Below are 13,179 nucleotides of genomic sequence, written 5' to 3' on the forward strand. Positions count from 1 at the left end.
ATGTACTACTGTAGGTATAGTGTTCTTATTTCACTTTTGGACAGCTGTAACCGCATAACTCAAAAGTCGCAATGTGTAGCCAAGTCGTTTCCTATCCGCACACATGTGGCGATAGCTCTTGCAGCAGGTTGCATCAGTCACGTATGGTGAGGCCCGCCTGTGGAAAGCCCCACAGTGGCATCCTGGATGACTGACACATAAAATCACATGCAAGTCATAGTTCAGAGAGTGAAGGGAAAAGTGTGCTGGTATTAACAGCTAAGGACACGTGACACAGCTCAAATATCAGTGAGTGTGACAGATAAGATAATTTACTGCAATCTGTAGGCCTGGTCTCAGCCTTGGTCAAAAGATAATGTTGGTTAATGTGAAACTGGTGAGAAAGGAGGGCGCACATGCCAAGTATCAGCTTTCCAACTAAGTCCATTAAACTGAACAGGAAATCAATGAGCACAATGATTAATAGACATCACAAACACACGTGAGTTTTTAAAAGCATTTTATTGCTTTTTTTTTTTTTTTTTAGAAAAACAATACAAAATTCTGGAACAACTGTTTTAAGCGTTGCCTTGAGTGAACTGCAATCATTCACATGATACTGTAAAGTGCTTATCTTAAATCAAAATTGGTTTATATTTTAAGGATGTATTTATTCCAAACTTCTTCCCCCCTAAGGGCATTGAGATGGTGCTAATTTCAGGCATTGGCTGCCTCAGCTCAATGCCTGTTTCTTCCGCCACAGGCAGAATTGTTTACCACACACTTGAGTTCAATTAGGAAGGCTTTGAGAAGTATTGCTGGATTTTAAATTCTTTGCCTGTGGACTACATTCAAATTATGGGAAGGGTTGACACTGTCCTCATGAATGAACTGAACACTTTCTTACGTCAAAATGACAAACAAAAAGTGAGAGCCTTAGAATAGAACTTTCTCCCAACAAGACAGTATTAAAACAACTGCCACTTCACAAAAAAAAATAGAAATGATAATGACCAAGAACTCTTATTACACCAGTCAGAATCTTGAGTATGGCCCTTTGTGTGTGCACGTGATTGCAGGTATCAAACCCAGTCCAAAACTTGCGATGCTCACAGGAGATAAGAAAAAAAAAATACTGAACTGTATCAGGCGTTTTAAAACCCCGTAAAGATTGCCTTAATCAAATTTAGCAAAGTAGTTTCCCAAATAGAGAAGAAACAGCTGCATATACAAATTCAAGTCTTATTATAAGACATAAAATCCCATGATGATGCATCTGTCGGTGGTTTCGAAAGCTATTACAGTGTCCCGTTATCAGCAGAGTGGATCCTTTAGCAAAAAGGCAACCATTTCCAGAGTACCATTACTGCAGTGCTGGTAGTGGATTGTCAGCACCTGTCTGCTAGGTTATTCCACATGTTCCATGTGATAGGTCATGACTTGAACCCCCTTTAAGTGAAACAGACCTGGTCACTTTTCACTGTCTATCACAGTCTCAGAATGAACATTTACTTCATTCGAGAAGAAAAGAATTATTGCCAACTTGTGAACATAAAAACAAAACAAAATCACTGTCTGGGCAAGAACGCTCCAGCTCAACTAAAACTTCTGCCGACTTTCACACAACTTAACATACCGTAAACCAACATAGGAAACCAGCCGGTGTTTCACCTGAACTCAACCGCGCCTCCATGACAAATCACCAAGTAGAAAAAAAAAATCCATTCAAAAAAATGAAAGAAAAAAGTGGCACATTCACATGGAGTTTTTAACATGAAAAACATAAGGTAAACATATACAGCTACACATTTGTGGAAGACTTTTTTTGTTTGTTTTTGTGGAATGTTTTTCCTTTTTTTTTGTTTTTTTTCTTTTTTTAGTCTGTGGGGGGCGGGGGGTGACTGTCTTCAATTATGTAAATATTTGGAAATAGATGTCTCATTAAAAATGAGACATCAGCATTAAAAATGCTGATGGTCCAAATAAGTGTATTCAATCGAATGACAAGGTCACATCGGCCAAACTGTGCTTTTCAAACCCTGCATGAGGGAATTCTAACTTTTAGTGCCAAAAATATCAAGGTTAGCGCTGAGGCATACATTGATTTACATATACAAAAAATACAAAACTGAAAAACTGTAAGCACTGGGTGTGGCTGTGGGACATCGTAAATTCTTCAAAAAAAAAAAAAAAAAAATTTTTACTCTTGATTATTATTCAGACATTGTTCAAGATTGCATAGTCATTTACGGGGGCAACCAGATAGTAATAATTTTGACCTGTGATACTCAACAGTATGGCAACTGATCCTTACAGCATTGAGCCAAACTGTATAAATCACTGCACTAATCACATCATGGCTGGCAGTATACAGACATTCTCTGCTCTTGGAGCTTTGATTGCGTAGCCACTGAGACAAATCGATTCCAAAATTATTTGCGTGGAGAACCAAAAAAAAATAAAAATAATAAATAGCTTGAAAGATTCCCCAGCCACACAATAATGGCACCAGGCACAGACAGCATTGGCTTACAGCTCTTCCACCCCCCTATGTACACCTTCATCTTGGCATATTGCATAATCTTGTATGCATGTACAGATTGACCATTCATGCATACACATACAGGCAAAGAGAACATTCCAGACAACTTAATTCACAGTGGATCCAGTTGTAACGTGGGAGCAGCATGAGAGGTTGTCCTTTGGTGTCTGAGCTTAGTTTTAAACATAAGTGTTGAGAGAAGGGGGGTGGGTGGGGCTTATAAAACTAACTCTCTCTTAACCTCCCTCCCCAATAACCTGGACGTGAATCTGCATTTGCAGGCCCTGGGCTGATGTGCTTCAGAAGTGCTGCAGAAGGTCAAAAGGCATTTAGAAGAAGATCTGTGGTCTCCCCATACAGCAAACTCAGAAAGAGCCTGAATGGCCAGGGACCAAGGCCAGCGAGAGTCAAAGACAGGCAAGGAGAGGAGCAGGTCTTCGCAGAAGATCTGGAGCCAACGTTGACAAAATTCAGGCACAGTCCCCTACAATAACAAGAGGGGCCAAGAGCTGACGAAGCTCGGCAGCGGAGACGGGGCCGCCCTTGGGCTGGCTGCTGCGCTGCCTTCGCTTGGCCAGCTTCGAGTTGGAAGGAGGAGAGAGACGCATGGAGGAGCCGGCAGCAGTGACCACAAAGGGGGTCTCCAGCTGATGCTGCTCCTCCATGCCATCCTGTTCAGCCAGCTGCCGGTTCACAGCCATGGCCTTGTCTGCAAAGAATGTCAGATCCCTCGCATTGCTGCTTCTGTGGAACGGGAGAAAGGACATGAGGTTCCCAGGATATAAAAAGGCGAAGTGTTGCGGATCGAAAACTACACGCATGGTCAACTGCCTCACCTCTGATGAAACACCGGTGTAGGCAGAGTGTCAGATGCACCCTAAAAATGAAAGCAAGCCCATTAAAATGTAAAAATGCACTCCTCCATTACTAATGCAAAATGATAGCGGTAGCATGGTGGCTCGATACTCACCCCTTGCACCCAGGGGTGCTGCAGCACCTGGCTAGCGCTAAGGCGATTTTTGGCATCCCGAACCAGTAGTCTGGATATCAGGTCTTTGGCACTTGAGGCGATATGAGCCCAGTCTTTGTCAGGAAACTCATACTTTCCTTCCTGAATACTTTCAAACAGGGTATTCTACAGGAGGGAAAGAGCAGTTTTGTTGAAGTCAAAAATTAGACCAATGAAAAAACATTTTTCAAAATGTCTGACATTCCATAATCCCACCTGGCATCTGTGGCAGGGTTCCCCCAATTCCCAGCCACAGTCACGCCCGCAGTGGCCTACAAAGGGCGCGTAACCACTCAGCATGATGTATAGGATGACTCCCAGGCTCCAGAGGTCACAGCGCTTGTCATAAATGGTGGCCTCCTCGCTGAAGGCCTCGACCACCTCGGGTGCCATGTACTCTGCAGAGCCACACTGATGAGAAGAACACATTGGTTAGCCACAGGCTTGGCTATGAGCAGCATACAAGAAGAGTGAAATGTTTTCTTTAGCTGCTGCTCCTGACATTCCTCAGTACAGCTGACACCTCGTGTTGAAGCTAGAGGCCTAAACGGGGGCGAACTGCGAGAGTCACATGGCTATCTTGGAGGATGGGCCAAGTTTCGAAAAATAAAAAATAAAAAGGCACTGCACAGCTTTTCTCTGTGTGGAAATTCAAAACATGTTGTGCAACATCCCCCGCACAGCATCAAATGGGGCAGGTTAGCAGGAACATTGAGTCACAACTTGGACCAGCCAGCTGCACACAGTACACAGTGGACTGAGGGCAAAGGCAGGCAGGCAGGCTCAGGTCTGACGTTGCCTTGTTATGTATCCAAGACAAGAATTAGGCCAAACACTTAGCCCAGCAAAGAGGATTGGCCATGCCGCAGAACCACAGACTGGGCCGAGCCCTTGCCAGTTACATAACTTTAAAGCACAAAAGCCAAATGATGCCTTCATGGTACAAAAGAGGAGCAGGTGACGAGTTCACAAAAACCTTCCTTCAAAATTTCTATTACGAGCGCGTGACATACATAGACATTCGACAAACCAAGAGTTCAGCAAAATCTCGACTTGATGGGCCTGACAAATGGATCAAAAACCGCTTCTTCAGTCATCGGCCTGCTCAGTGAAACTGCAAGCTTTCAGCTAAAAAAAAAAAAGTAAAAATAAAATAAAATGTGCAGTTTGGCTTGGAAACCCAGGACAGCTCATCTCTCCTTTAATCTGTAGGGGCCATGTTTACATTGAGCAAGACGATTGCACAAGATCCCAGCAGCTCCTCCTCTTCCTCCTCCTCCTCCTACATATTTATGACATGAAATGTGTTGCAAAGGAACCTGAGCTCGGACAAAGCCGCTTCTGTCGCAGGGAAAAATCCCAACCTCCACACTTCAACCATCCACACGTATGGAAAGCTTGCCTCAGCAGATGAAGAATCAAGTTGAAAAAGAACAGAATGCAGGACAAAAATATAATGAAAGAGCAAGAAAAAAAAAGCTTCAAATAGATAATTAAAAAGGGTTAAGCTTGTTTGCTCCACTTCCAACTTCAGCGACAATAAATGCATCATGGCTAACAAGCATCCCATGCCCACTCAAAATTTTCTTCATGCGCTGTTCATTAACGCAAGCGGGAGGCTTTCCCGTGACCATGTGACTAGTCAGCCCATGATGACACCACTCATGTTCCACACCCCTGATACTGGTAAACAAGATTACCTGGCAAGGGTTTAGGGGAACTTGCAAATGGGATAGGAGCCATAACCGCTTCAATTTTGGCACAATGAGGCGGCTTCAAATCTCCCAAATACTGCACATGAAAGCTTTGATATTCGAGCAGCCTTGCTTCGTTTATGTTGGACACTTGTGGAGCTTTCTTGGTAAGCAATATTTAGCATTTTCCAAGAAAGATTCATCCAACATTCATTGTTGTTATTCTCAAACTCTAAATGGCACAAAAACTTTGGAGGAAAAAAAACCTAAATGCTCAATAGCACCGTGGATGAATGCAAAAGATGCAAAAATATAAATGTTGTGTAACAGCAGCTCTACGAATCCAGCATTCATGAGCAGGCCATACCGCCCCCCCTCCACTCGTCTAAGCCAATCAAAGCTCAGTTGCTAGGTATGGGAGGGGGCAAATAAAAACATTGTAGAACAAACCTTGTTGATCTCCTTTGTATAAAGAACATTACAAAAATGTAGGGTTGGGGTCATGGGGCATTAAAAATAAGCAGCGATAGGGTGGATATTTCCGCACTGCCTCACAAGTTTGTGTGTGGTTTGGTAGGCACTCTTTATAAAACACAACATGGCCTTGGAAGTTCCCCTTGTGGTACATTCCAAGGCTGTTACATTGCTTCCGAAAGTCTTTCCACTAGGTCACTTTTTTTTTTTTTAAATTGTCCTGTATTGGGGCTCCATTGTCCTGTACCGGTCTGTGGTTTCTCCGTCGAAAGATGAAGTTACCATCATTGTAATCAGCCCCCCAACACACAACATTCCTGCAGGATTAAGCACCTCCTCCTTCACCTGCTCTCGTCCATCTATCACGTACGCACAGACTACACACAGACTGCCTGTGTCAACACGTAGCAAAAGCCAGAATCGTTACATGGCGTGCATCCCACTTTTCGCGGCGCTTTGCTTTGAGGAATTCGCTTTGGTGTTGTGATGATGGTGCGGGGTCGAACAATCATAACCTCAAACTCTCCGGCCTCAATATTTACAACTGATAAGTAGGACGTGTACCTTAAACTAAGGGATATCTAGCCGGGAACTGCTGATACCATAAAGTGATAAGGTAAAAAGAATGCTGCCAGGCAGGGACAATGAAAAACTGATCAGCAGGCTGAGCATAACACCATCCCGCATGACCAATGGGCAGGCAGCCTCGACTTGATAAAGGCACGTTAAAGCCTGAAAGCACAACGCTTATCTGCATGGAATAGAAAACTCCACAGAGGAAAGGTACAAAACAGTGAATAACTCAAGACGAAACATTAGATTTGTACAATTTAACAACTGGGTCATGTCAAAGTTTTTTTTTAAAGAAATAAACTTTCCATCTGAATAAATTGTCTATCCAATAAATCCACTCAGCAAAGCCAATACCAATTATATACACTAGGTCTCCACTTTCTGCTCTCTTTGCACCTCTGTAGATGCTAAGCTAAACCGTATTTGGTTGCATGATTAGTGGTACTCTGTGCAATGGCAAAGGCAATCTAATCCAACCTTTTCCAGTTATTACAGTATGGTTCAGCCTAATGACTCTCATCAAGTTTTGCTTTGCCACACCCCACTCTATTGCGGCACACTTATTGATCCTTGTAGCACATGACCTCTATAATTTATATCTCGTGAGGAAAAGGTTGATCATGAACTTACGGGTGTGAGGAGTTCAGGGGTGGAGATGGGTGAGCTGTCACTGTTCAGTTTGATACCACTGCCCAGGTCAAAGTCACAGATTTTAACCGGGGAAATCTGAGAGAGGAACATAAAATGAGAATAAAAATCTCATCACACCCACTTGAATCATTCAAGTACAATTATAGAACTCTTTGTACACTATCTTTGCCCGATAAGTAATCACACTGTACGAGAGCAGCTTATCAATCCACTATTCACAACATTAGTTCCCATTAGTTGAAATGGACAAGTAAAGTTTGCACAGACTCACCTTGTCTGCACTTTCACAGAGGATGTTTTCAGGTTTGAGGTCTCTGTGTGCCATTCCTGCAAATTAACAAGACAGTTCACTTCTGGTTAGTCTATCACAGCTAAAACACGACGCAAACATTCAAAATGTGAATATCAAAATGCAAAAACATTCACATGAATATTAAAAATGTCTCCAGATGGGCACACTGTCAAGGATTTGTGAGAGCGTGCTCACCCTTGTTATGCAGGAAATCCAGAGCTCGAGCAATGTCCTGCACGACAACTCGAGCTTCCTGCTCACTGAAGTGCTGCCTCTTGTGAATGTGTGCCAAAATGGACCCTAATGGGAGGGAATGCAAGTATATCAGCTATTGACATTAGGCAGACCAAATCTCCACTCTCCTAAAAGGCATGCCAGGCATTTTACATGGTCAAATAAAATTAACATTGGTGCGAGAGCAACTGCAATTCACCGACCTCCTCTGAGCTTTTCAAACACCAGATAGAATTTGTCTTCCTCTTCAAAGAACTCCACCAATTCCAGGATATTACTATGAGAGAAGATACAGCCGGTCAAACAAACAAAATGCCTTCTTGCCTACATGTACCCTCATTTTAGAACTAAAAATGTGTTGCATTACAAGGTTAAAAAGGTCAGAGTCAAAAGTGATCACGTTGTATTTAGTTTGAGTTAGTGATTAGGAGGATCACTACCTGTGGCCCTGGCACTGGTAGAGCATTTCGACCTCACGAAAGACACGGCTGCGGCTGTGGCCTGGTCTTTTTTCAATTATCTGAAAGAAAAGACACAGGTTAATATGGGGAGCTGGTCATACGCTGTAGTTAAAAATAAAGGACACAATGGTGCGTGTAACTTCGAGGACATGCTGCTCATGCAGCATAAGAGTCGACATGTGTCCACAGAGAGTAGATTACATGTTCCATATGTGGTGCCAAGTTAAGGCCTCGATTTCCCCCGCTTCCCAAAAGTCACCCCACCCTGTGACACACTCGCAAATACACTTCAACCTACTTTCTACGCTGCCAGCCAAACCATGATGATTAACAAAGTCACAGAGCGGCGCTATATTTAGTGCCATGTGTCAGTCTTATTTAAATCTTAAGTGCGTTTAAGTGTTCCTCATTTGAAACATTCCGTGGGGCATTCCCAAACTACTTACGGTTAAAAAAAAAATAAAAAAAAGCCTCAAAAAACAAAAACAACATGCTCTCTAAATATAACTGCTGTGCCATGGGGAGCTTAACCAGCGAGGGGCCACCATCAGTTGAACGTCATGCCAAGAGCATAATATACTGCTGACACCAAATCAAAAGGGCTGAATGTTCCAGTCCTGAACAGTTATTGTTTGCTTGGATGTTGTGCATGTTTCTCTTCCTGGTAGCTGGATTACAGTTGCTTTTGAAGCCCAGTACTGCCATGCGTCAAGGATTAATGCACAGACAAGAGTGGCGTGAGCACTCCAAAGCCCCTTGCACTCATCCAGTCTGAGTCAGCAGCACGAACTAGCACAATAGCTCATAAAACGGGGAAGTCAATTAAGCACCCATACATACTGTATATAATATATACAATACACGTCTATAGCTCCAATCCATCAATCTATCCACACATCTATACAGTATACTAACACACGGACGCACACAATACATAATAGGGTGATGAGATTTATGCTGCTAAGCAAGATAGTCAAACAACCATCTGAGCCAGGGAGGTGTTAAATATGCACAGGCTGCTGCTTGTACTTCATGAAGCTTTGTTCCAGTTGGAACACAAGGAGACCACACTTGCAACTCGCCTGTCGCTGGGGTGTGGGGTCGTTGGGGGCTGGTAGACGGGACATCTGGCAGGAGCAGTCTGAGCCCCCCCCAACAAGCAAATGACCTACTCTACACGCTTCCTCCCCCAGAACGACAAACTCCCATGGAGATCCACCAACGCGTCACAGCGTAAACAACAGCAACAGATCATTGTCATATGATCAAACGCTTGCCTCAAGTCTTCTTAATTATTCATTTCTATGATATGGATATCGTATGTGCTTGGTAGGATTTAAGGATTTTTGCTTGCACAAATGTATACAAAGGCCGTGGATGCAAGCATAATACAGCTTTGGACCTGTGCACTTAGCGTCAAGAACCACACTTTATTACACTTGTGTTCAGAGAAAAATTATGCAATGTTTTTGCTTCCTTTGTGTGAGGCAATGCAGTTCTCAAAGAGGGAAGTTCCTTCATTCAAGGCGGGTCTTTAAAAGTGAAAAAAATATTACTGCAGAGAGTGAAAAGAGGAATAAAACCATGTAAACATCCTGGGTCACAATGTTCAACCAGCGCCACCCACCACCCCTCCTCCTCTATATGAGGGTTTTGTTTTGGCAGCACACAATGTTCTCTCCCTCCCTCTCTCTCTCTCTCTCTCTCTGAGCATCCACTCTCTGGGCAATAGGAGTGGAATGAATGGGAGGGTATATCCCTCCCTGCTCTGTGATTGGATGGCTGCATGTAAAAACAGCAAGGGGAGTGTCTGCTGACTGCAGCTAATTCCAGAGCAGCAGTAACACACAAAGAGAGTCATGTGGCAGCCAATGTAAAGACTTGAGGATCCTGCTTTCGAACAAAAACTTCCTTCAGCAAGAGACTTAAATAATAATCATATTGTACATTTAGACTGAAAGCTGTGCATCTTACCTTGACAGCATACTCTTTGTTGGTTATAAGGTTGATGCATGTTTGCACCCTGGCATAGGCACCCTCTCCCAGTACTTCATCCTGCAGTCTGTATACATCTGTGAGCGGGTGAACGAGTTGAATCTTAAGCATTCTGTTTATGCAGCAGAATTTTACATCAAGCCACAGTCCACTGAAAATTATCTTGCCTTCAAATCGCCCAGAGAAACTGTCTGTTGCCCTGCAACGCTTCTTCTTCTTGCTTCTCTTCTTGGCATCAGGGATGTCTATGGGCTGGCTGGAAGGTATATCTGTCACAATAGACACTACATTATTACAGAGTTTGAGTAATTGTTAAACTGAGGAAGCAACCCCAACAGAATGGGTTACTATACAACTAAAGTGTTAATACCCACCATGCCTTGGGGAGGAATCAAAATCAAATGATGAATCAATGAGATGAGATCCATTTTTGGTGAAGTCATCTGTCTCAAAAGGATTTTGGCCCTGCAAAGTAAGATATTGAAATAAGAAAACAGCCACAACTTCCTCAATTGATCAAATCTCTTGGCTCAGCTGCACCAAGCTAGAATCAAGAGTGCCTATTGGGCTTCTTCCTGACAAAACAATAATACTGTATTGTTGGACCACATCAAACTACCAAATAGTCATAGAACTTAAGCCCTACTTAATGTGGCTTGATAGCCACCCATACATTAGCTGTCATAAATGGGGTGATGAACAATGTGCTGATTGTTTGCAGTTCTCTCACATACACGTGCAACCCCCCCCCCCCCCCCCCCCCCGCCCGCCCTGACAGCACTAGGTAGCTCCTTCAGCCAGACACTGTTACACCCGCGCTGCAAGAAGGAGAGATACCGCCGCTCGTTCCTACCGACTGCTGTCAGGCTGCTGAATAAAAAATAAAATGATGTGGAAAAACAACTGTAAATATCACTGCGACTTTATCCATATCTGTATTTATATTGCACTTAATTTAACGGTGTTTGTTTTTTTTCTTCTTTTTTCTTTCTACTCACAATCTTGCTGCTGTAGACTGTAAATTTCCCCAGTGTGGGACAAATAAAGGATATCTTAATCAGAGAAAAATTATGCAATGTTTTTGCTTCCTTTGTGTGAGGCAATGCAGTTCTCAAAGAGGGAAGTTCCTTCATTCAAGGCGGGTCTTTAAAAGTGAAAAAAATATTACTGCAGAGAGTGAAAAGAGGAATAAAACCATGTAAACATCCTGGGTCACAATGTTCAACCAGCGCCACCCACCACCCCTCCTCCTCTATATGAGGGTTTTGTTTTGGCAGCACACAATGTTCTCTCCCTCCCTCTCTCTCTCTCTCTCTCTCTCTGAGCATCCACTCTCTGGGCAATAGGAGTGGAATGAATGGGAGGGTATATCCCTCCCTGCTCTGTGATTGGATGGCTGCATGTAAAAACAGCAAGGGGAGTGTCTGCTGACTGCAGCTAATTCCAGAGCAGCAGTAACACACAAAGAGAGTCATGTGGCAGCCAATGTAAAGACTTGAGGATCCTGCTTTCGAACAAAAACTTCCTTCAGCAAGAGACTTAAATAATAATCATATTGTACATTTAGACTGAAAGCTGTGCATCTTACCTTGACAGCATACTCTTTGTTGGTTATAAGGTTGATGCATGTTTGCACCCTGGCATAGGCACCCTCTCCCAGTACTTCATCCTGCAGTCTGTATACATCTGTGAGCGGGTGAACGAGTTGAATCTTAAGCATTCTGTTTATGCAGCAGAATTTTACATCAAGCCACAGTCCACTGAAAATTATCTTGCCTTCAAATCGCCCAGAGAAACTGTCTGTTGCCCTGCAACGCTTCTTCTTCTTGCTTCTCTTCTTGGCATCAGGGATGTCTATGGGCTGGCTGGAAGGTATATCTGTCACAATAGACACTACATTATTACAGAGTTTGAGTAATTGTTAAACTGAGGAAGCAACCCCAACAGAATGGGTTACTATACAACTAAAGTGTTAATACCCACCATGCCTTGGGGAGGAATCAAAATCAAATGATGAATCAATGAGATGAGATCCATTTTTGGTGAAGTCATCTGTCTCAAAAGGATTTTGGCCCTGCAAAGTAAGATATTGAAATAAGAAAACAGCCACAACTTCCTCAATTGATCAAATCTCTTGGCTCAGCTGCACCAAGCTAGAATCAAGAGTGCCTATTGGGCTTCTTCCTGACAAAACAATAATACTGTATTGTTGGACCACATCAAACTACCAAATAGTCATAGAACTTAAGCCCTACTTAATGTGGCTTGATAGCCACCCATACATTAGCTGTCATAAATGGGGTGATGAACAATGTGCTGATTGTTTGCAGTTCTCTCACATACACGTGCAACCCCCCCCCCACCCAACCGACGAGCGCACACACGAACGCACTTAACAAACCTTAAATGAGCGGTGGAATCCAGTGACTTCGGTGATCTTATTTTGCACCATTCTGCTTCGATTTGGGCGATTTGTTATTGGAAGGATGAGCGGCGGCTGTGGCAGTGGTGTTTGGCCTATCCGATTGCACTTTCTCCGAAACTGAGGTGTTTCCGAGACAGTTGCAAGAGATCACACTGGTGCGGGCTGGTCAGCTTTCTGCGGCGCTTTACCGGAGCCCTGCGCACAACGCAAACACGAAAACGTACAAGGCCATTACCTCGGAAGCACTGCAAAGTATCGAGATCATATATTCAAAAATATTTAATTATCCGTATGAATGAATCAAGTATCCAAGTATACGAAATAACTTAATCTAAGGCACTTAATTTGCATAAGCAACTCATCATATTTTAGGCACAAAATAATGGGTTTTAAAAATTACGCTGACTTGAGCGCTGCCATGCACAAGCTAACGAGCGCGTGCTAAACTACAAGCTAGCTGCGTAGCGGCTGACGTAAAGTTGGCTTTTGGTTACAGAAGACAAACATCAAGAAAAATTAACCTGGTCGTTTTCTTACATTGCCCGTACATCGTTACACAACATTTAAAGCCAAATAAAGAATTTACAGTGTCTGTGCCACTGGTGGGACACGTACTCCACATTCACCGTAAAAAAAAACAACAACAGAATGGGAAATGTTTTACTTAACAAGATAATTAAAACAGAGAAAGAAGGAAAATATTAACTTACCCAATTGAATAATTTTACAGCTCCAGTGTTAGCGTCGTAATCGGACCCACTGCTTGGACAGCCGCAGAGGACGGTCGTGGGGGAAACAAGCCGATTGAAGGGACATGGAAGGTGGCGGAGTGACAGCAGTTGCAGTCTTT

The 13,179-nt window shown here is 43.2% G+C and overlaps 1 protein-coding gene across 2 annotated transcripts; it reads right to left on the reverse strand.

Annotated features, from left to right (window-relative positions):
• Positions 1-617: 617 nt before the first annotated feature.
• mknk2b (MAPK interacting serine/threonine kinase 2b) lies at positions 618-13,169 on the reverse strand. Of its 2 annotated transcripts, none has more exons than XM_019875326.1 (14): positions 13,040-13,169; positions 12,306-12,524; positions 11,888-11,978; positions 11,681-11,782; positions 11,493-11,590; positions 7,889-7,968; positions 7,652-7,725; positions 7,410-7,514; positions 7,194-7,249; positions 6,902-6,997; positions 3,747-3,941; positions 3,492-3,656; positions 3,358-3,398; positions 618-3,265 (listed from the first exon to the last, which is right to left on the reverse strand). In XM_019875326.1, the coding sequence occupies exons 2-14, from the start codon at positions 12,354-12,356 to the stop codon at positions 2,992-2,994; spliced, it is 1,428 nt and encodes a 475-aa protein (XP_019730885.1). In that variant the 5' UTR covers positions 12,357-12,524; positions 13,040-13,169; the 3' UTR covers positions 618-2,991. The 2 variants fall into 2 exon arrangements, with proteins under 2 accessions (XP_019730885.1, XP_019730883.1); XM_019875324.1 differs by having other exon boundaries at positions 11,681-11,797.
• Positions 13,170-13,179: the final 10 nt, after the last annotated feature.

This window comes from Hippocampus comes, unplaced genomic scaffold (genome assembly GCF_001891065.2).
Source record: "Hippocampus comes isolate QL1 unplaced genomic scaffold, H_comes_QL1_v1.1 scaffold132, whole genome shotgun sequence".
Taxonomy (NCBI): Eukaryota; Metazoa; Chordata; class Actinopteri; order Syngnathiformes; family Syngnathidae; genus Hippocampus; species Hippocampus comes.